The sequence below is a fragment of the Diadema antillarum genome, unplaced genomic scaffold (assembly GCF_040938485.1).
Source record: "Diadema antillarum isolate AM-2024a unplaced genomic scaffold, OU_Dant_1.0 scf00000183, whole genome shotgun sequence".
Lineage (NCBI taxonomy): Eukaryota > Metazoa > Echinodermata > Echinoidea > Diadematoida > Diadematidae > Diadema > Diadema antillarum.
In genome coordinates, this window is record NW_027271072.1 from 2,381,629 (window position 1) to 2,407,213 (window position 25,585).

Sequence of the window (25,585 nt, forward strand, 5' to 3'; positions counted from 1 at the left end):
CAGTTGGGGAGGCATTTTGTGTGTGTGTGTGTTCTTAAAGGCAACCGATCGCCATCCCTCATGGTACGTAAACTCCGAACGACCGAAGTTTGTGCATGCAATTGCGCAATGCTACCACTGAGACAAGTGTGTGTGTGTGCGTGTGTGTGTACGCATCATACACAAACATTGTCACCGCGAGCTGCGGTAGAAGGAGAAAGGCCAGAAGACGCTGCGGCGTGTGTGTGTGTGTGTGTGTGTGCGTGTGTGTGTACGCATCATACACAAATATTGTCACCGCGAGCTGCGGTGATTGGAGGAGAGAGGCCAGAAGACGCGTGGCTCTTTTGGCCTCTCTTCATGCGCATGCGCACTGAGAGTGTGCGTCCATTCGGAAGCTCTCGTGGCTCGCTGGGACAGCCATTTTGGGTTAGGAGATGGGCACAGGGAGCTTTCTTGTAGCCTACCGTATTTTCGCTGACCCATTGAGCCAGCGCTATTCTCATTCGGGGGTCACTACATTTGATACAGAATGGGGGAGGCAGCGTGTTGTGTTCGTCTCCGTGCCGCACAAACCACTCGCCACGACTGAGTGTCTTTAAAGGGTGTGTACAGTTCTGGTCGAGGTGAGGATTTAGCTTTTAAAGGCAGCCGATCGCCATCCCTCATGGTACGTAAACTCCGAACGACCGAAGTTTGTGTCATGCTACCACTGAGACAAGTTTGTGTAATAGTGTATGTGTGTGCGTGTGTGTGTGTACGCATCATACACAAACATTGTCACCGCGAGCTGCGGTGATTGGAGGAGAGAGGCCAGAAGACGCTGCGGTGTGTGTGTGTGTGTGTGTGTGTGTGCGTGTGTGTGTGTACGCATCATACACAAATATTGTCACCGCGAGCTGCGGTGATTGGAGGAGAGAGGCCAGAAGACGCGTGGCTCTTTTGGCCTCTCTTCATGCGCATGCGCACTGAGAGTGTGCGTCCATTCGGAAGCTCTCGTGGCTCGCTGGGACAGCCATTTTGGGTTAGGAGAAAGAACAGGGAGCTCTCTTGTAGCCTACCGTATTTTCGCTGACCCATTGAGCCAGCGCTATTCTCATTCGGGGGTCACTACATTTGATACAGAATGGGGGAGGCAGCGTGTTGCGTTTGTCTCCGTGCCGCACAAACCACTCGCCACGACTGAGTGTCTTTAACATTTTGTGAGATATTCAGAAACCACTCTATGAGATGTCAAAGAGCATGCAATTCTAAGGGGTATCAAAAGTTTATTTGATGAGAATTGGTTTTGAAATGGCTGAGATATCCAAAAACAAGGTGAAACAAAGAGATCCTAATAAAAGATGTGGCCTGTAGTCTTTTATCATTATCACTTTTTTGGATATCTCAGCAATTTGAAAACCAATTTTAATCAAATAAACGTTGAATCCTTCTTAAAATTACATGCTCTTTCATATTTCATAAGAGGTTTCTCAGTATCTCACTTAGGAATGTTCAAAACATGAATCCCCACCTAAACCAGCACTGTATAGTCCCTTTAAGCTTGAAAGGGAACCATTACTTTATCAAAGCATTTTTTACGGTACGGTACCAGCAATAACTTTTGATCACATTACATTATCATTACAAGAAATTTGATCTTCAAAATTTGGAGGAAGTGTATATTTAGTTCACTTTCCTGTAACACTAGTTCAGGATTTATTAACTAAAAGTGATTTTCCTGCGCCCACATGTATTATTTCTTTTCTCCTGGTACCCAAAGTTTACACATAGGACTACACACATGCATGCACACACACACACACACACACTTTTTTTTAATGACACAACCATGTACACACACCTAAAAATACACATACATTTATATACACCACTCTTTTGAGCAGTTCGGGGAAAAAATCTGGTGAAGGGGTCTCGGTTGGGGAGGGGGTGTGGTCAGGAATCTTTATACCCCTTTCAGTAACTCTCTGGCTCTGGCCAGGCCCGAGCTCAGTTGTAAAATTTTGCGATTATGAAAGGGTCGCGCCAAAGTGGCCCGCACCAGGCTCGGGCTAATTTGGTGCTGCTGTAAGCTCTGGAGCACCAGGCGCGGGCCAGGTTTGGTCCTGGCGTTGATCGAAGAGTTTATGAGCGATAGCAGTGCCAGGCTCAAGCCAAAATTCCCTGGCTGTGCTTCCAACACCAGAGGGCACATTCCGGTACCACTGAACTGTTGCTGGCCTGCACGGAAGCAACCGTGTTGTGTGTTGTCACATAAAGTAGACCATAAGAAAAAAATAATAATTTTGCAATGACTTTCTATTGCTTTTCACTGCACTTTACAGAACAAAAAATGCATAATATGTTACCAAAATCAAAACCAGACCTATCGAGCCTGATGCGTGTTTGCGATCAAGTGGTGTATCTGCAGAATTTTGCATGCGTACAGTATGCGTATATATCATCCGTATCATTCCAGCTAATGGACTTTTGCTCTGTACTTGCCGTGTTCAGTTACCATGGAAGTTATCCCTTATGTGACCGAGTTTACAAATTGGTCGTCATAAATCACGGCTCTGCTATATAGTTACTGAATGCAATTTTCACTGCCTTGTGCCAGTCAATTTAGCTTGCGCCAGGAGCTGGCCAAAAATGCATGAATTACTGGAAGGGGTATAAATGAACTAGGCTGGCCTGATTACTTTATTTTGAAAGAGACATACTGAAGCCATAACATTATGGAGTGGTAACAACAACAGACCTTTAATTACTTTTCTTTGATTTAGTAGAAGGGGGGGGGGTGGATGGTAAAGGCCAACCTTTCCCTGGGCATAGGCCAACCTTTATTAGCCTCTTTCAAAGGCCTTAGCACTTCATCAAATAGTCTCATGCAAAGTAAGCTGAAGCTAAGCATGTCTGCATGGTAGACAGTTAAGTCTGTAAATGTCATTATTATCTATGACTGGGAGATAATTCAACCTTGCACACCACGAACACTGCATCATTCTGTTGCCAAATAACTTTGAGCGTGTTTCTACTGAGAGCACCTCACATCCCTGGCATCGCCACGAATTTTGTCCAACGCAGCATCTCGTATTTTACGACCACTCGAGCTGTTTCTACTGAGCAATAAAATACGAGGTGATGCAAAGGTGACGTGTAAATGCGGCGATTCCGGAAGTCAGGTATTTTTAAGTCACAGATTTGGGTCACGCGCGCACTGCCTGTTAATACGATCCGAACCCTGCCTGCTTTGCTACAACTGCGTCGGCTATTTTTTGAATAGCCATTTTTCTTCGTCTTCCCATCCAATATACCCCGAACTAACATACTGGTATCCTGCCACTGACTGATGAGAAATCTTTGGAGATCGAGGGTCCAGTTGAGATTTTTTCAAGGCTGCGACATACTAATGTGGTACTCTCGCGATTCGAGACAATATAAAATGGAATAACGCGGTGTAAAATCAAGTAAGTGATGAGGGCTTAGTAAATGCAATAAGTTAGGCTGTTAATCACGCGAACAATAGACGATGAATGCCACAATTCACATGTAACGTAACGTATAGGGCCTATAACACATACACAAGCGAGTTTTTACAAACAAAGCATGATGCGAACACGGTCGCTGTGTGTATACACACGTATTTTGTACACATGTGTCGAAGGAGTGTGTGCGATGAACCGATTGAAAAGCGCGGGGAGAAATTCTAGACGTCCGATACACCACGAATTTCGCTACCCGGTGTGTTTCTACTGAGAATCGTCCTTCGCGTCACCACGCATCGACCACCTGAATAGATGGACGACGGAGCACCTCGCATCAGCCGGCATCGGCCACTACCCGATCTGTTTCTACTGAGGAAAAATTCGAGGTGTCACCACGCATCGGCCGGTATCGGCCGGCATCGGCCGGTATCACCACACATCGGCTGGCATCACCTCGAATTTTCGTCGCTCAGTAGAAACACGTTCTTAGACCAGTGTAACAGTGACATTTGCTCATTGATTATCAGCCATCAGTGCAATACTGTAAAACATGATATATTCGCGGCATGAATTTTTCGCGAATTGGAGCCGACGGCCTTTTTAGCGGCATGAAATTTTCGCGAACTGGAACTGGTATTCAATGCATATAGTGTAGAAAAGAACTTTCGCGTGCATTTTAATTTCGCAAATCTTCGCGCTCGCGAAATTCGCGAAATTAAAATGCACGCGAACATTTCTCGTTTTACAGTATGTCTGCAAGAACTTCCAAACAGAGCTTTTGCTGATTGATTGTGACTTTTGTCTGGTATCAAAAGTTGGTCCTTGAGGGAGAAAATCTTCATAAATTTGAATACATTTGGAAACTGGTCTATTACCACATCCCTGTAGCGTTAAAGGGAACCTCTGGGCTGTGGAAGACTTTTGTTTATCTGTGTTTGCTTTTAAAACATGAAAATGCCCATGAAATATTTATTAGAGCATGGCTACAAATGTATGACGTATGTGAAGAGAAAATCAAGAAATGATTAGTGGTGTTTTAGTCTATGGAATCTAGTTTGTACATAAGTCTGCATGCAACTGTCATTTGCTTCTGCATTTTTAAGGCTTATTGCTTTTAAATTATCAGGTCCACTCCATCACTAATAGTAAATATTTGGTCACAGGCACAAACATGCATACAAGGGTCATTGATTGATGCATTTGGGCTAAGTATGTTACAGTCATTGCATCGAGTGACACCCAGTATTAAGGATTGCACAAATATATTCGTTAGTGAAGTTGACAAGAAGTTTGGAGGTTAATATAGTTGTGATCTATGCTTACGAGTGGTGCATCTGTTATTGTAAAACAGGAAATATTCGCTGCATGAAATATCTGTGAATTGGAGCCAATGGCCTATTTTTTTCTTGTGGCGTGAAATCTTCCCCTATTGCCACTAGTATTCAATGCAAAGTGTAGCAAGAACTTCTGCCAGCATAATTTCATTTCACAAATCTTGGCTACTAGTGAAATACGCAAAAAATTTCATGCATGCAAAAATGTATGATTTCACAGCAACTAGCAAAAAAAAAAAAAGTCCTTGTCAGTTAGTAACCTTTGACCTCAAGCTCCCCTCAGAAATGTGCCAATATTCTCTACAATACTGAGCCCAGCCCATGAAGTCATTGAATGAAGTACAAACAGAAATTTGAGCAAACAGGAACCAAGTTTAGTTTACTCTCAAATAGTCCAGTCAAAATACGACAAAAAGTGGGTTAACCCACAACTAATTGCAACAGAAACGATTCCACTTGCATTTGACCCGGAAGAGCTATCAAAATAACATATTAAAAGTTCCCTAAAATTCGAGTGGTGGATCAGTGTCTAATTTGCATAAATTCAAAATGGCCGCCATACAACCTGTTTATGCCTATATCTCGGGATACGTAACCAATAGAAAGTAAATTCCGGTGTCTAAACCTATGTTTTTTAGGTCAAGGAATACAATTATGTTATCTGTAGCAACTTTCAAGCATCCCTTTATATAGTTTTTGCATATATTTGCATATAATTACATGCAAAATGGCCGCCATATTGCCTGTGCAAGCCCGTATCTTCGTATACCATTAATGTAGTACACTCAGGAATAAGTCGCTATATATCTGGACATAAAACCCACAAAAAATATATTCTGGTGTCTAAACCTATGTTTTTTAGGTCAGGGAATACAATTATGATATTAGCAGTAACTTTCAAGCTTCCCTTTATACATTTTTTGGAATATATTTGCATTCACTAAATGCAAAATGGCCGCCATAATTCCTCTACAGGCTTATATCTCTATCTGTAAAAGGTACCCAGTGGTGGTGTCTATGGTCTTAATTTACTGCTGAAAGTCACTGTTGTAGAAAACGTTCCAATCAGGAATAATTACCTATATTTCACTAAAAATTTGCATATATTTATACATAAATCTATTCAAATTAAGAGTAGCTTATATCCATAAGCTACTCTACAAAAGCTTCGTGAGTTTGGACATTTGTTTAGAGAATGTTCTTGTCATATCAGGATACCATGTCACTCACTTTCTGAATAAAAGACCCAGGGGTCCAGCCCTCACTCGAGTATCTCAAGTTCACCTTCCATGCATTCTTACAGACTATTACTTGGGAGAGAGGAAATTGGAAGACTTTGGGAAGGGCCATTTCTACAAGCCTTTAGGGACCTCCATGGCCCAGGGAGGCATGATGTTCATATATTCATGACACTAGCGATAAATGCACCTACAGTACTAAGTTTGTTGAAAATTTGACCATATGTTTTCAAAAAGAGGATCAAAAATCAAAAGTGGCCCCCAATAACTGGTCCCAGCCCCAAGGCATCCGCACCTATAGGTAATATTTAAGGTGCCTTTGGGCATCCTGTGGCCTGGGGTGGAGGGGGGGGGGGGGGTTGGGGTAGATGGTACCCGTGATATATGTATATGTATATATATATATATATATATATATATATATATATACATACGAAGTATGGTGGCAATGCATTTCAGTTCAACAGTGCTATTTATTCAGACCAAATTTTCGACGGATACATTCATCTTCCTCAGGATCGACAATGACAATTGTGAAGAAAGACGAATGTTTGCGTCGAAAATTTGGTCTGACTAAATAGCACTGTTGGACTGAAATGCATTACCACCCTGATTCGTCATCTTTCTGTACTGGTACCAACACATTGATTACAAGTATCATTATATAAATATATATATATATATATATATACTGACATCAAAGGACTTAACCACAACATGGCGGGGCGGTGCAAGGACAGTAAATCTATTGACAGCAAGTCTTGCATATATAGACGTGGCTGGTGTTGGGTAGCACCCCTTTAATCATCGAGCTTTCAGGCGAAAAGCCCTTCTTCAGGATTGTGTTGGTGCTGAGTGTGGTCTTGTAGTGTTGTCTGTACACAGACAACACTACAAGACCACACTCGATGATTAAAGGGGTGCTACCCAACACCAGCCACGTCTATATGTGCAAGATTTGCTGTCAATATATATATATATATATATATATATATATATATATATATATATATATAATGTGTAATATTTCGAAAATAAGTTAAACTGTGAAAGTAAACTTAAATCTATATGCAATCTCCAAGATATTCAACTTTGTACATTATACCTAGCTCTGTTACACTTGGTTCTACTTTTGTGTGTGTGTGTGTGTGTGAGGGTGTGTGTGTGTGACGGGAGTTTTTTTTTTATAATAGATTCCTTAATTTCGGGGTTCTGGGACCTTTCGGAATATGGTGTCTATTTGAACACCTTGAAAGCCTATCATCCTTGGGATGCTACTTGCCTAGTTTGTTGAAAATCTGTCATTACATGGGTTTTTTTTAAAGAGAACCTAGCTGGAAATGGTTTTTGAAAATGTATGCATGACCGACGACCGGACAGTAGAATATAAATGATGGCTATTTGCAATATTAGCTTGAATCTTTTTTGCTGTCTTGAACCTTTGGCTAAGATGAGTCACTTGATTTCAAGAAAACTTTCGTTTCCTGTACATCATTTTCATTTTCTAGCTTGTGATAATACAGATACTAAGGTATGTAATGTGATCTCTCAAAATAGAAACACGAGTATACAAAACTATAGCTTACACTCACAGTGTTTTATGTGTTTACCACAAATTCTGGACTAGGATGGTGTGAAATTGCAGTTGATTGATTTAAAGCAAACAGGATCTCGGCTCTATTTCATACTGAAGCGTGGTAAGTCTCACGTTTGTTGTAAACTGTGTCGATGTCTTTCGAGAATGCTTCTTATTCCTAGTCACCAATTAGAACAGCATAATCTCACTCCTCACATATTTTAGAAATACAACATTACAAGTGTCTGATATATAATGGCCCGCATCTGACACTGGTATGGGTTGTGTGCAGTCAAATCTGCTTGCCCTGCAACTATACACTGCCAGTTGCTAACATCCTGTCTTGCAGTTGCATCAGACTTTCTTCAGGAGTTCTTAATAGCTGCACTGTGTCTGTAGTGATCAGAACATATTTTTGATTAAACATCTTCCTAAAATCGTCCCAATTCCAATGATTGTATGTCATTTCCCTTCCACTGTTTAACTTGAAGAAAAGCTGGAGGGAAGGGACCTTTTGGAAGGGTTAGGAACAGAAAATGATGTTATGTATTTTGTTTTTTATCTGACTTAAGACTGCTTTTTCGCCAGCAAAATTGAATTCAGCCTTCATGCTGCTCGCATTTCTAAAAAACAACAACTGTGTGTTGGTGAAAATGTTATTAGTGCGAAGCCTCAATGCAATAGGAAACATTTCTTTTAATAAAGCTGCAGATACAACATGAAAAATGGTGAAAGTAAGACGTATAAGAATTTATATGTGTTGTATGAGCTTGAAGCCAATGAGAAGGATGCTGTTTGTATTGATCGACTGATGAATCCAGAGTACTAGTAATAGAAATGTTAAGGCATTTCCTTTTTTTTTTCTTTTTCTTTGTATCTGGCTGTAAATCACAATGTTTTACATTTTCAGTGAGTCACTGGGTGAAACAGATATGACAAAATATTGCATATTGTAATATTACATACCTTAAAAATTTTGTGATATGACAAAATCCACTTCCATACAAATTATCACGGTCATATGTTGCTCATTGATAAACATGCCTTTACCAAAAGTTTTGCAACAAAGGACACAAGTATCAACTAAACATGGATGTAAATCATCGTAGGTAAGAAAAAAGATGTTTGAAAAAAAAAACCCTGCTGAATGATTTAAGACCAATTTTTGTGTACCGTAAGCACACTTTGAAAGCTATATGAGATATGTCCAAACTCATTAAACTTTTGTAGAGTAGCTTATGGATAATCATGAACTTGATGACATGCCCCCCCCCCCCCTTGGCAAAAAAAAAAAGAGAGAAGAAATAAAGAATTGCAACATAGACACAAGTAATAAGCAGTAAACATGAGGGCAAATTACAAAACATAATACATTAGATATCATGCAATCATGAAATATTTTAACGATTCCTACTACATAATTTTAGACTTTAATATTTGTGTACCTATTGAGCACACTTTGGAAGATAAGTTGAATCTACAGTTAATAAAGATATGTTCTATTCGATGCTACTTACAGTTGTTCTCTGTTTTGAGGCTGTATCTCAAGAAAATGTGAGTACAATGTAATACAATACTTTTAATAAATGCAAGAATATACACACTAGGTGTAGGATAATCATCAAGGTTTTAAATGGTATAACAATTTTCCCTTGATATCTTGGATGAGACATTACAGTACAATCAACCTTCTGCAGCTTGTATTCGTATATCTGAAATCATATTCACGGTAGTAATTTGAATAGATTTATGTATAAATATATGCAAATTTTTAGTGAAATATAGGTAACTATTGCTGAGTGGAACGTATTCTACATCAGTGATTCTCAGTAGTAAAATTAAGACCACAGACACCATCACTAGGTACCTTTTACAGATAGAAATATAAGCCTGTAGTGGCACTACGGCGGTCATTTTGCATTTAATTGAATGGAAATATATGCAAAAAAATGTATAAAGGGAAGTTTGAAAGTTACTGCTTATATCATAATTGTATTCCCTGACCTAAAAAACATCTATAGGTTTAGACACCAGAATTTATTTTCTGCGGTTTTATGTCCAGATATATAGCGACTTATTCCTGAGTGTACTACATTAATGATATACGAAGATACGGGCTTGCGCAGGCAATATGGCGACCATTTTGCATGTAATTATATGCAAATATATGCAAAAACTATATAAAAGGATGTTTGAAAGTTGCTATACATAACATATTTGTATTCCTTGACCTAAAAAACATAGGATTAGACACCGGAATTTACTTTCTGTGGGTTACATATCCCCAGATATAGGCATAAATAGGTTGTACGGCGGCCATCTTGAATTTATGCAAATTAGACACTGATCCACCACTCGAATTTTAGGGAACTTTTAATATGTTATTTTGATAGCTCTTCCGGGGCAAATGCAAGTGGAATCGTTTCTGTTGCAATTAGTTGTGGGTCATTTCATATTTTGACTGGACTAAAAGTATCATCTAGTCACAAAGGCCATGAAATGTGTTTGTTTGACAAGACAGACTTTCGATAGCCTTGTTAATTTGCTTTCCTGAGTAAATGTTGCGTAAGGACCCACCAATGAAGACAACGTATTTCACCTCATCACACGTTGCAGGAAAGGGAAAGTATTTTCAGGTACAGAACAAAATTGGTTGCCATATACAGAACATCACTATCATTCCACTATTGCTCTTGGTACTTGTTAGGACATTGGAAACCCTGTACAGATGGTTACAGTTCGCTATCCCAAAGATTCATCAAGTCAATGCATAAGTTTGTTAATCTGTAAATGACGGAATATCAAATATTATTCAGGTTTGTCATTCTGAATGTTCATTATTCCAAAGGTTCGTTCATCCAAAAATGAGAAAAAAGCTGGTTATTCAAAAAGTTTGTTAATCCAAAAATGGAATAAGGTTTGTAATTCTTTCATTTTCAGATTAAAGAATATATTTTCAAAATTCTTTAACCAACATTTTGAAAAACAAACATTTGATTTTCGAAACCATGGACCTTATTTTATCTTTTGATTACCAAACCTTTGGAGTAACAGACCTTATGAGGTAATACAATACCAGCATATCATTTCATTTTCAGATTAATGAACATCTGGGTATGTAAGATTTGTGTGTAATGGGATACATGAACCTTGGAAACCTAACAAACCTTATCTATTTTTTTTTTTGGAACACTGAACATCACCCCATAGATATAGGCCACTTTGCAGCATAGTGTAGTATATCAAATGTAAGGCCTATTATCATATGAGTAGTCCTTCACAACCCTCAAAACATCTTGCTACAAACCACTGCATGAAAAAGTTTAAAGCATTATCACTGTCATTATTATCACAATCAATATTTCCTTTGGCACAAGATATCAAAATACACATCAGGTCTTCACAACAACAACAACATAAATCATGGGACATGATTCTTGGTGTCCGAATCAAACAAATGCTCTCCTAGCTTGTCTGGAACTACTATTATGACCGGTTAGCTTCCCTCTCCATCCAAGGCATATTCTTTGGTGTAAATCACATTGTAATCCAAGAAAACTGAGCATTGACAGGTTGGAATGTGGGAAAAAGGGGGGCAAATAACAACAACGAAGTAACAAAAGAAAGTAAGAATTATGACGGGATGAACAGCATCTGGGAGTGAGACGGGATAATGGAATGCTTCAGGAGACTAGGAGACTACCAAAGAGGGATGGGTGTGGCAAGCACTACTCCAGGAGACAGTGGGTGTGTTTATGCTGAACTTTTTTGGGGGCCATAATCAGGCTTTTTAGAACTTGAAAAAGGTGAGCACAAACAGTATCTCTGTGAAAGGCATCTTGAATCAGTGTTTCAAACCTCTGATTCTGCTTTCATAAAATTGAGCACAAATGCACCCTTAAAGTCTATGGATTGACTGATGAGCGCAGGGTTGAAAGGGGCTTCAGTAGCAGTGGTGGTGGGGGGGGGGGGAGGGGCGGGGTTAACTTCACTGACCTGTCTGCTCCTGCTGGCACGAAGCCATTGATGAAGATCATCATGCCTGGCTTCATGGGCCCGCCATGGATGGAGCTGATGAAGGGCACTGGCTGCATGTCAGCAAGCGAGGGAGACAAGGGGAAGAGAAAGCAAACATAGTGAATGAGACATCATAGACAACAGTAACAAAGATAGTTTCGAATGTAACCTGGTGCATCATCCTGACATAGTTGTCAGTGCAATGGCTGAAAACAAGGGTCAATAGTTATTTTAAAATGTGCCAAAGTAACAAAGATAATTTTAAATTTGACCCCTTCCCACATCATCCCGACAAGGTTCACGACACAATGGCCTGCAAACAAGAAGATTTGGCTGATGGGAAATAAATATGAAACCGCGGTATATGGTAACAAATTCAATGTTTCACATCTTAATTCCTTTTCCAGGTTTCAAAGAACATCTTGCTGTTGTATTTTGAATTAACCCTCTGCATTTGAATTTCTCATCTCATGCATGCCAGACTGCATCTAATCATCCAAAGCAAGTTTCCTCAAACCTATAGTACTATATTTACAGTGACCAGCTTTCTTACCATAATTCTTATCACAAATTTCATGTGCATTTTCATTTTGCAAGAGCCAAGATTCCCAAAATCAAAATGCAAGTTCATGTCTACACTGCAATGCATTGGATGCCAGTGGCTATTTATGAAAATTTCATGCCCTGAATGTCAGCTCCAACTCAAGATAATTTCTTGCTGTGAATATTCCTTGCTTCACAGTAGATGTAAAATGGAACATACTAAATTAATCATTTAAAAAGGTTAGAGTCTGGTCAATTTGAAAATACTGATACTTGATGTTTGGTATAACTTTATCAAGCTTTCACATTAGTTACGTTCAGACGGGAGCCCTTAACCTCGAAGTTAGGAAACTTCGAGGTTAGAGCTTGTAGTTAGGGACCGTGAAGACGCACTTGTAGTTAGTAAACCTCGAGGTTTGCTCGATGTTTCGAGCCACGAGAAATCTTATGGTTAGTGCTCTAACCACGAGCCGCGGGGGGTCCCCACTCGTAGTTAAGCACTGTGTGGACACAAAAAACAACGAACTCGAAGTTAAGAGTGACCTCGCCGTAAACTCCATCCCCACAATTTCCCTCTGCTTCCGGGTCAACCTCCCAAACGTACACCATAAATACACTACACGTGAAAAACCTATGACGCACGACACAACATCATCTTTTCTTCCCATGCGCTTGATCTCTGAAACTGAACACGTCGAACTCGCTACTGTATTCTATATTCTTCTCCGACGCTAAGAAAAAAAAAATGTTTTCGACGAATATCTTCATAAAGGCATAAAGTCATCAGTGCAGTGCTATCTCTGCATACCATAACAGAGAAAAAGAGTACCTGTAAGCGAGTCCGACAGGGTTGGACTAAAGAATAAATAGACGCCTTGTTAGCAGTGTGGGCTGAAACTTGTGGTTTTAACATCGAGTGGGACCCACTCGTAGTTACGGGGGGGGGGGGGGGGGGGGGGAGGGGGGCAGAAGCTTAACCTCGAGGTTTCATAACTTCGAGGTTAAGATTTGTCGTGTGGACACACGTCGTAGTTAGGGGGCAAGAGCTAAACCTCGAGGTTAGGGCCTGCCGTCTGAACGTAACTAATATATGACTGGTCACAAGTATTATAGAATTACAGAGGAGAACATTTTTGCCCCTGGTGAGACAAGACCTTGTATCGCAAAACATTAATTTCTAGAAGAATAAAAACACTTTCTGCAAAATAATGTCAAGTTGATGTCAATCAATGTAAAAACATTGTTTGGGATCACAGTAATACCTGCAATGTTTTAAAACTAAAGTCAGTATTTTTGAGTTGGGAGGTTTTTTTTATATATGATGGTTGAGATGCCCAGTGGATGATATATGGATTTAAAAGACAATGAAGAATAGTGGCTTCAAATGGCTACACAGCAGCTGAGTGAGATGGCGGAGGAGACAAACAACAACAAAAAAAAGAAAAAGATATGAGTGTATGAGATTTAGGACCGACAAGTAGATATGTATTATAACATACTCAAAGGGGGGGAGGAACAGAATGGAATAAGCGCTGTCAACAAGTAACGGATGTTGAAAGGTGCTCGACGCACTTTGACCTCAAAACTTCCCTCATTGTATTCTCTATATTTTCCTTGAGTTTTCGTTTCCCGCTGCCATACGGGCACGTTTCTTTGTAAATCATATTTTCTAGTCAGCATGAACCAAAATGCATAGAGCTGAGTTACTTCATACAAAGGGAATGGTATGAAAAAATGAGTCGCTGAGAATGTTCTAAAATGTGCATTGCCTGTTTATTTGGGGTGGGACTCTGTCTAGCTCATTCTGGAGATGTGGCATTTATGACAAATAAGATGTCACACAATCTGTATGCACTGTATGTTTTGGGGTTTTGTTTTTGTTTTGTTTTCCTATTTTTGAGGAGGAAGTGCTGTGATTGTTTATAGATTTTAATAGCCAAGTTCAGTTTCACTGTTTATCTACCTTCTTCTCTCTTCATTCTATCATTTGTGACTTGTCACCATATGTAATGCTCAAAAGAAAGCTAATCCCTGAACTAGGAAATCAACATGAAGTAAATTAATCTTGGTGAGAAGTATAAAACTTGAGGTCTGCTTGAGTTTGACTGCTATTATTTCTCTGAAGTATATTGCTTTCGTGCTATTACCTTGAGTGTTTGAATGCACACATTACTGCATTTACTGTAAGCTTCAAAGCCTGGTTTATTAAAACTGTGTTTATCTGGTAGTCAGCTTTTATAAGCATGGCCATGCCATAAAATACTGTATACGCCATATATTTCGCGAGTCTAAATTTTTGCAAAGCGAGACTTCCCAACGATTTTGCGAGTGGTTAAATTCGTGATCGTGGAGTCCTGTACTGAATGGAGAAATGTGTATGCGTACGTCACATTCATATCAGAATCAGAGTCAATATTTTCGTGTGTTATTAATTGCGCGAATAGCAGCTGACTCGCAAAATTCGCGAAAATAAAAACCTTGTGAAATATTCGGCGTACACAGTATAGCGTTGCTACATTTTGCTACATACTTCACTGCAGATATGTACATGTACAAGAGTGTACATGACCGTGCCATCACAATACCAACAAAAAGTCATGCAACTCAATTTTACATGAAGACTCAAAATATTAAAGTGAAAAGGTCAACCTGGTCATTTTCCAGTTTTTCAAATCTTATGAAAGAGTAATTCCTCTCTATTATGATGCTAAAATTTGAGATCATAAAATGAATGGGAAATTCAGGATAGTTTTTTTTTTTCAGTTTTTCAAGAACACTTTTTTTTTTCAGTCTGAACAGATTTACAAACTGTGAGCACACTCTCTTCACTTCACTTCTGAATGGATGATCCTATTTCATGAAAGATTTGTAGCTAGTAAGATGTTGAATATGTCCAATGAGTGCGCTAATTTCATCTTAACTTGATAATCCCTTTACACTGATCTTTATGGAGCTTAATACTTTGTTCTTTGTGTCATTTATTGTACAGGACACGCCCAGGTGAGATTAAGCACTTGAATACTGGTAGATCCTATACTTCTAATGCCTCTTTTCTCAGTAAAACCTTTCTTTTTGTTCAGAGGGAGTACACACTCTCTATCATAACAGCAGAGTGAAGAAATTCCATTTGTATTGAGTCATCATTAGAATACTTAGAGTCTGCTCTTTAAGAATTATTCCTTCACTAAAAGCCCATGTATGGTGATTTTTGTGGCTTCCTGATGTACGGGTCACATATAATGGAGACCTACTGACGATACTTTCAGCAAGCATGCCCGAAAAAGAAAGGAAATAAACCCATAAATTTATCCTACCTTGCATATTTATGATTTGAGGAGGAGATACATGTAGCATCTATGTGAGTTCAATATAAAAGATTAAACTTCTGAACAAATGAGAAAAACAAGGCAATCGCCAAATTGTGTCTCGCCCATTCGCGCACAAGGAATTAATATCTTTTATAACTCCCAGAAGTTAATTGACCTGCTTATGACCTTTGACCTTGTGGTGACCTTCAACACCCTAAGGGACATCTACCATCCAAGTTTGGTCACAAACGGACAAAGGGATCAAAAGTAACGAGCCATAATCGAAGCGCGCCATAAAAACTTAACATTGGGCCCTAAAAAATTGTTGACCCCTTTCTGTGACCTTTGACCTTGTGATGACCTTTAACTTCCCAAGGGACATCTACCGTCCAAGTTTGGTCACAAACGGACAAAGGGATCAAAAGTTATGAGCCATAAACGAAATGCGCCCTAAAAACTTAACATTGGGCCCTAAAAGTTCGTTGACCCCTGTCTGTAACCTTTGACCTTGTGGTTACCTTCAACTTCCCAAGAGACATCTACCATCACCCAAGTTTGATTGCCATTGTAGCAACATGTGCTGAGTTACGTGTGATAAGAGAGTCTTGCAAGTAAACTATAACGTATGACCTCAAATGACCTTTGACCTTATCATGTGACCTCTTACGGCACCATAACATGAAGGTACCCCCAGTGCATCCATCACCCAAGTTTGATTGCCATTGTAGCAACATGTGTCGAGTTACATGTGATAAGAGAGTCTTGCAAGTAAACTTTAACGTATGACCTCAAATAACCTTTGACCTTATCCTGTGACCTCCAACAGCACCATAACATGAAGGTACCCCCAGTGCATATGACCCAAGTTAGATTGTAATCCAAGCAACTTATGTGAAGTTATTTGACAAAAGAGAGTCTTGCAGGTAAACTTTAACATAGAAAAGAGAGTCTTGCACATACTCTTTAATATATGACCTCAAATGACCTTTGACATCATCACATGACCTCTGACAACACCATAACATGAAGATACCCCTAGTGCTTCTATCACCTATGTGTGGCTCCCATTGCTGTAACAGTTGCCAAGTTATGCATCATAAGAGAGTCTTGCAGGTAAACTTTAACATTTGTGACGGACGACGGACGACGGACGGACGCCATTTGGATCCCTTAGTCTCGCCTTCACCTCCGGTGGGCGAGACAAAAAGGAGAAACTCTATGAACAAATGTGCTGTCTCAGTTGTGATGAAAAAATTCAAAATGAGTGTTAAATCTAAATATTTGTTCTATTTTGTGTGGGTTGTTTGTTATTGTTTTTTCTCCACCACATCCTTGAACCATTTTTTATGTGTTCCGGTGAATTTGACCTGTCTTGCAATATTTATCTTCATATTTAAAGTGCAAAAATGGTTTCCTCTCAAGCACACACATCCTGGTGTGTTTTTTCCTCCTCCGGAAGTGGGCACTCGCCAAAAACTAGTCAAGACACCACACCATGAAAAAGCAATTATCTTGCATGGTTTGGTTTTGCCTTCTCATTCCCGCTGCATGGTGCCTGGTCCAAATGAATGATATTCCATTGGTAGGGTGAGTTGGCATTATATCATATTATCACATGGTATCCCTGCTATACACTCTCATGAACAAGTAATATGATCCTGAACTGGCCACATCCACCTCAATGAAATATACTGTCCTTTCTCAAAATGTTTCCATCAATGGGTTTACTTTTCATATACACAACACAACACACACACACACACACACACACACACACACACACACACAAAACTTTGGGTGAGGTATTTCATTACAAATCTGTTTTTATTAAACACATATGAATACTTGCACTCCAGCTTGTGTACATTGCCAAGCAGCTATTGCTATACACTGGGCAAACCTCCAAGAAGCTTACTGCTTGTAAGGAAAGACATTTGAAACACAAAAGTAGGCCTATACATACAATATGAAACATGGTTTGAAAATACAATGGCTCATGCTTAGTCTGGATTCCACTTGAAAAAAAAAAGCACACACACATATACATATAATTACTATATAACCCAAATATTCCATGAGTTTTTTATTTTGCAAATTTGGCAAGTTGGGTGCTATTTGCGAAATTAGAAATATGCAGAATTATTAACTCTGATCTTGACAGCAATGCGACATGGCAGGCATACATTTTTCTGTTCATTCCTGTGCTCATTAATTACAAATTTAACCACTCAAAAAACTGTCAGGGTGTACCGATTTGCAACAAAATTAGACTCGGTGAATACAATCTGTATATTTATTATGGTAGGGCCTATATAAACCATCATGAGGTAAGTCAGGCAAGTAATAGATATGTTACATGTGGACGAGTTAAAAATTTAAGTTACCGTAAGTCAAAGCGAAACTAAAAGTCAATATGCAACGCTGCACACTGGCACTGGTCTAATGGTCCCTGACCAGTCAAAATCACTGTCAGACCAGTAACTTCTTCTGAAATGAAACAGTAAAAAATGGAAAAATTGGGTATCTACTGGTCCAACAGACAAGTTGGACTAGTAGAAAAAATGGGTTAGTGTGCAGCCCTGCAATATGGCAATATCACTTCAGGGTGTCTCCAGCCCTACCCTTACTGATGTGGGGGGGGGGGGGGGGGGGGGGAGGGCGGGGCAAGCCTATGTTGGGAGAAGCTTCAACACAGGGCCTATGGGACAGTGCCAGAGTGGTGCATGTAGTAGTCTTGGCGCAGACTCCTTTACGACCACCAAGGGTTTGTGCCTGCAAACTAGGGCAAGCCAGGCATTTCAAAGTTGCACTTGAGCCTCCACATGCCCCCCAGGTCAGCACTTTGGCCCCATTCTCTCTGACCTTTGATTATGACGTGGTCCTCATGCGGAAAGCACATGAGACCCTTTTCGTCAAAGCAAATATTTACTGTGAGTGGGTGTTTCAGGCCATTACATCATATCCAAAGGTACTATAATACCGTTAGTGGGACCTCTATGTACAGGCACCCCTCTACTGTTAGCACCTCACTATATGCACAGCCGCACAAAATGGGAGAGAGAAACTGAAGCTGGGGTGGGAAGGCAAATAGAAGAGAGCTAGGCAGAGAACGCCATGTAGGTAACATTACAGGTTCTGTGGTGAAGTGCCCCTCTGTGCATAATTATCAAAACTGAAATGTATTACACACTGTCTAACTCTGTTGACTCTTCAATATATTCCTGACAATAATTATTATTAAGCATCAGTCAACCTGTGTTTCCACAATAAGCTAGTTTGCAGTTCCACTTGGCACAAGAGCAGAAAAAAAAAAGTCATTTGTACCAACAGGCATGTTGGTTTTTAAATGCACAGGGATAAGCATCTGTGATGTAATGATTATTCACAAAATGTAATCCTTATAAATGCTGCTTGCCAGCACATCCATCTGACAGCAAAAGTGGTATTTAGCAATCAACAGAAAGAAATTGTTAATATATTCAATGCAAAATAACGAAATAGATACCTTCCCAAATGTAAATTGATTGATTGATCATTCTGGTCATCTGGTCTATGCAAATTCATTATTTGTCTGAAAAGGATTGATGAATCCCATAAATTGTTAGGTAAAGCTTATATGTACAATTAAATGTCGCTCTAAAAATCTAGTGAAGTGCCCCTAAATGACTGCGAAAAAAAGAAAGGCCATTCGTACCAATGTGCCCATGAGCTAACTCTGGACTGGCTTATTCTATCAACCCTTGTGTACCGGTGTACTGCTTACTGACATTTAAGACTGCAGATGTCTGTACGGACACCAGAACACACACTGCAGCCAGCTTGTAAACTCACATAATTCTTAATTAACAGACTCCAAATTAAATTTCCAAGGGCTATGCATTCTGTAGTTCCAAGTTGATCATTGACTCTAATATTTGCAATACTTGTTTTTGTATCATTCTGCACAAGTGTTCTTCCTTCCTACTCTTCTGCAATCCTTCTTCCTTCTTCCCTTTTCACATACAAGTCATATTCTTGGAAGACAAGATAGCATGTAAGACCATGTCAAAGGAAGGTTGGTCCAACTGAATCAATCTTCAATTGCTGCCCACCAGGTATTCGAAAAATTATGACTAGCTCAGGCCTGTTGGGAGCAGAATTGCCCATCACAGAATACTGTATAGAGTAAAATATCCCGTTTGCGGCAGTTTAAGCATTGTTAAGGGTTTTTCCAACTTGTAAACAAATCAGGCAAATTATTTTCAACCATTTCATATATCATAGACAAGATTATTCATTAACGCAATTGTTTTTATGAAAGAAATTTACCATTGACCAACGCAGTTTTCATGATTTACCAGGGCAAAACCCGGCACAATTTTCGCCGATAAGGGCGATATGCGACGTAGTATTTCTGCTTGCGGCACGATGTACAATCCCTATGCAATACGCGCGTGCTCCGCGATCTTTAGCTGAACGCCTTCACATGTCTCGCGAACATTGCGTAAGCGCCAATTCCCATTGCGAAAGCACATGAAAATAGCGTGCGCACATGCATTGGCCGCAAACAAGATCGCAATTCTGGCGGTGTTGTTGATGTCTTTCTTGTGTTTTTCTCATTTTTTTTCGATGGTAACTCCACTTTCCGAAAAAAATGGCGGCCCACATCGGCTCGCGAAAATTCTATTTTACGTGAGGATATGTTTTCAAAATCCATGAACATCGAGAAAACGACAAAAAATCCAGTTTCTTGGACCATTGTTTCTTTACTGTTATGTTAAGAAGTACCGAAAATTTCATTTTGGATGCGATATGTCGTCATTTAGGTGAGAAAATTTCACTTTCGTCAGAGATCGTGCCCATTTTATCGGTTGGTTTTTGTTGATTGCTAGTGTGTTAGTATATGTGTAGTGTGCATGTAACAGTGCAATGCTGTGTTTAGCTGTATATTACCGTGTATGTTGTACCTGCCGCGAACGGCTGCACGGCCGCTTACTGACGCAGTTACTCTACTGTATTTTCAGATATTTTCGCGAATTAGGAGGTCATAGACATTTTTGGCGAGATGTTGTTTTCGCGAATTGATGCCGTTGCTAACGTAAGTTCTGCACTATTACCCTAACACATGAAGACATTTGTTAAGTTTGGGATCCTCCTGTGATTTGTGAAATTTGCAACAATAACAGCTTATACAGCATGTGAACCGATGTCAAAGTCAGGTATGGGAAAACACAAGCATACAATGCTTATTGATAGAGATGCAGTTACAATCAAGCTATAAATGGACAACTTTTGAAACAAACTCTTCATAATGGAGATTAAAGTAAAAAAAAAAGGAAACAGCAGCCAACCAACCACTTATAAATGTGTGATTTGATGGCTTAAAAACGGTTAAATGAGTATTCAGAATACAACTTTAACCCGTTGAGGACAGCTTGATTTTCCTACAACACGCATTCCCATAGACGCTTACCCGAGTATACTCGGGACTCGTCCTGAATGGGTTAATAATGTGTTGGAGACAAATGGCCATCTCCTAGATACCCATCACTCTCTCATCCTCCGACAATCACCATCACAGCATTTTGAAGGAGTGGGACTGAAAGGGTTAACCTGCACTGGAATAATCAGGATGCCTGATTAGAGAGACAGGGACCACATGTACAGTAAAAGGTCAACCCGAGATAATGACTTCAGATACACACGTGACCAGGAGTGACTTGACCCATGCATCTCCTCTCCGTCTGTTTGTTTGTCTGTCTGTCCATCCCTATGTAAATGGTCAGTTACTTTATAATAGTAGCGAAGGATTCATTTGAAATATTTCCCACTCTGGGGCCCCACTAGAGTTCAGCTTTAGTACACATATTTTTCACCCAGTGGTCTATTTGCACTCATGACTACTGTAAAAGTGAAAAATTTTGCAGTGTAGAAAATTTTGCGCATTTCGCGCAACCAGAAACTAGCGTGAAAATAAAAGCACATCAATAATTTTGCTTGCCATGTGTTCCAGCAGCTGATGTCTTGATTCCGCGGAATTAAAAACATGCAAAACTCTTCTTACTCGGCCGAGCGTGAAAAATTAGTCACGTGAAAATATCCACTTTTACAATAGTACTGTCACTGTCATTGACAACTCTGACCAGCCCTAATAATTGTGTATAAAACTGAAAAATGGAAGGGGGAGAGGAAAAGGGAAGAATAAATAATGAAGAATAACCATTTTTACCAGGGACGTGGAAAAGAACTGTTTTATCTGGGTTAACAAACATTCCTAGGAGCCTTGCTGCTTTGTCTCCAAATGCTAAATGTATTGAGGGGGGAAAAGAGAACAAGGAACACCCACATATATCACTACACATGGTTGCTTGCACAAGTGTTTGGTCAGCCTACATAAACCTTTACTCATTCCTTACATGAGAGCTAACCTTGATCCAAATACTACAGGAATTGACAGCTTTGACCCAAAATGTCATTTCATAGTTTTCCTACTTTAAGGGAAGATTGGAGCATGGAAACATGTTTTTACTGCAAGATCATAATTTATATTTTTTTGCAATCATCTTACCACTTATTTTTTATATGCTAATCTATTACCATTTAATCTGACCACCATGTAAAACAAGGTGACATGACATTTGCTCCTGTGACAACTGCTCTGGTCTTACTTTCTCCACGAACCTTGGGTTATGGTTATGGTTTATATGATAGGGTTTTAGGTTTAGTTTGACATGAGGATTAGGATTACTGTTTGGACAGGGTAATGTTTGTGGGAGGACATTATGTTTGGCATACAACATGCAGATATTTCATGGGAGCAATTGTAGCAGGAGCAAATGTCATGGAACTGTAAAACATAGCTTATGAGTACTGTAGTTATGAGGAATATAATATCAGAACAGTGATTAAAAAGATACTCCAGCAGACAATTTTCTTTCACTTTTGTCGTTTTGTTTGCATTTATTTGACTTACGTCGGCTATTATCAAAATGAGAAAATGAAAGCATACATAAATACTGGTATCTATTGGGGAGATTGTAATGTATGTCTATATGATATTGCTCACTGCTGGCGGAATTTATCGCCTACCACACCTTCACCAACCTTGCAAACTCGACAAGTAATAAAGAAAAAAAGTTGTCAAAGAATATGATACCAAAAGGTATAGCTCTGTTTGTTCACCTTTTTTTTCTACCATGGCTCATGTGCATGCAAGGTAGATACACACTATGTGTATGACATGATATTCCAATTTTTCCCTACACCTTATCAAGCACGTGAGGGGACAAAGTTCAATGCAGAGAGACGTGGTATGCAAAGAAATCTCTCTCTTTCTCTTTGTCTCCTTGTTGTTAACTTCTTCCCCCCCCCCCAAAGTCTCTATGTAATCTTCCTACCAAGGCTCCTGTGTTTTTATCTGCACCTTATCTGCACACATCACTATCTATTTGTCTGTGCCTGTCTGTCTGTCTGTCTGCCTGCCTGTCTTTACCTTCTGCCGGCTCAGCTTTCTCTTTATATATGTCATTCTAATCTTCTTGGTTTAATCAGGTGGGAATCCCACCTCCCTGGTTTTATAATACCACAGTAGTCAATCTACAAATCTCTATTCATTATCAATATCCCTAAAACTCTACATTTCAAATATCAATTTAATATTCCATGCCAAATATAAAATTTCATATTGAAAAAAAAAAAGAAAATATATATAAAAAAAATGTGGAACATTTTTCAAATGATACTGTAAGGTCTACAAATCTTTTGTAGTATCTTAGGAAACCGATGCACAAATTTCTAGCCATTTATATCTTTTCTTACTAAGATATTTGCATGATTGCATAATGTTTCTGTAGTCCAAAATGATGATTTATTTGTGGCACTCTGTGCAAATTCATATTTTGACATCATTTGTAGCTGTTTATATATTTCATTCTTATGAAGAAACTATTTTTTTCTGCATTACTTTGATAAAAGTAAATTATGTTCCAGTAAAATACCACGAGTTTTCAACAAAATACAAGCTGATATTATCACTATCTAAAGTGGTCCTCAGCAGTTTATGGGTTAAGGCCACCATCCATCTACATGATTGCATCTACCTTGGATTTGCTCTCTATCACCCCCCCCCCCTTTCCAACAAGACTTCTCAGCATGACAACTAGTGATTAGGCCACTGTTAGGAATGCATGTTGCAATGTGGGATCATTCTCTCTCACAACTATCTCCTTCCTGTATTCATTTCTGCATTTCTTTATCACACAACAGGGTAAATTTTACAGAAGCTGAAACGGGGTAAAAAGACATATTAACTGCTGAGATATATATGGCATGCCATGGTGCCTTTTTAAGGACAGATGATGGTAAGTAACTTGGTTTACCCTGAATCTGGTACCTTATGTAGGGCAAGAGAGATCCTTGGTGCTTTGGCAAGTTTAACAAAATGCCCTATCACGTTGTAGTCTCGAAAAAAAAAAAGGCATCATGGAAACAATAAGTTGCAATATTCTCATCTTCTTAACTTTGAGAAGGTTTCAGGGTGAGTTTTAACAAGTCACAGTTTCCACTTCTTGCCTTTTCACTATTAAGAACAAGTCCACCTGGGTGAATTCCAGCCTACTTACTAAGCAAGTTTCAAGAAGTTGCCTCTTATATCACAGACTTTAAGCTGCTTTAAATTTCAATTTAGGGGCAATGTGATAAAGTGTATGCTTTTAAGGCAGGACAGAAAATGAGGGGAAAATGCCTGTGTAATGATGTCTGCTAAAAGAATTTGCACTTCCCAAGTGATTGCACTGTAAAAAAAAAAAAAAAAAAAAAAAAAAAAGAATTATCATGCCAAATCAAATTTGTTCTCAGCCTCTCGGAATCAGAAGACTTGCCATACGTGTTCTCTCATAGACTTGACAAATGTCAAATGTACACATTTAAAGTGGGCTGACAAATGAGTGGGCTGGCGGACCGTACCTCTTCTTTCATGCCATTAGAAATACATTGAGACAGGTGCCGGCCGCGTGCCGGCCCTAATCTCCCATAATGCACTGTGTTTTGTCCTTCACAGCATAGAAAAATAGTCTTGCTTTCAGGATGTCTACCAGTTAGTGTTTCCTATCAGTGTTGTATAGTTAGAGCATCCAATACAGTATCTATCTTAAAATTCATGACCCTGGCAACCAAACATTTTTGGAACTAGTTACCAGAAAACCCCATTCAATTTGGTTAAGTTGTCACAGAGAATTGTGGATCTTTGTAAAGCATGTCATGGGTCTGATTCAATCTTCCAAATGTAACACTCATGGATGCTCTTGTGAACGTTTTATGTGTGAACACAATGGACAGAACTTGGAGGGAAGGTATTCCTGACATGCTCTACAAACTCATTTCTCTTTGACCACTGAAGCAAATTGGATGGGATTTTCAGTAAGATGTTGGTAATAAGTTAGAGTTTCATACCCTGAAATTTTATTTGGATTGAATCACTATTTCTAAAGTTACCATTGCAGATGGTCCCCATTGTAATTTTTTTGGGACATACGGTACATTGCATGTCTCAGTTTTAATTCCAGTTTATTATGTCACTGTGTGTACTTGAATACATTTTATGTACTAATATTTGTAGTAATATCCAATGCAGTGGTGGATCGTGGGGGGGGGGGATGCATTGGGTGTGCGCCCCCTCTTTATTTGTTGTTAAAACAAAAAAAAATGAGATGAAATCACTTATATGTGAACAAAACTAGCACATGATACATGCATCCTATTCATGTCATACAGTACATCAATGATTTTGTGTGTGTGTGTGTGTGTGTGTGTGTGCCTTGATCAAAGTCAGGTTGACCAGTCACAGCGGACGACTATAATTAACTCCTCCGAAACCCACGAAACGTTTTGAATTTTCAACCGTCATCGAGGCAGTACACTAGTGCGCATCGGGCGTTCTCATTTTCACCAAATTTTCACCTTCTCATATCTCCGTTATACATTGACCAAAATCGCTCAACCTTCCAGTATCAATGCAAAAATATGTTTTCTATCTACATACGGAAAATCACGAGAAACGATCAAGAACTTTCTAAGTTATTCAACATTTCATGTTTCGCTGTCTCGGAAAAGAAACATCCGATTATTTCCAGACACATCTGGTCGC

At 39.3% G+C, this 25,585-nt stretch overlaps 1 protein-coding gene across 1 annotated transcript in view; it reads right to left on the minus strand.

Moving 5' to 3' along the window:
• The window catches only part of LOC139723262 (galectin-8-like), a 47,439-nt gene that overhangs the window by 11,148 nt on the left and 10,706 nt on the right, over nucleotides 1-25,585 (minus strand). The window contains exon 3 of the mRNA XM_071634520.1: nucleotides 11,591-11,682. Within this exon, the coding sequence (XP_071490621.1) occupies nucleotides 11,591-11,682 (92 nt within the window). The remainder of the gene's footprint in view (nucleotides 1-11,590; nucleotides 11,683-25,585) is intronic.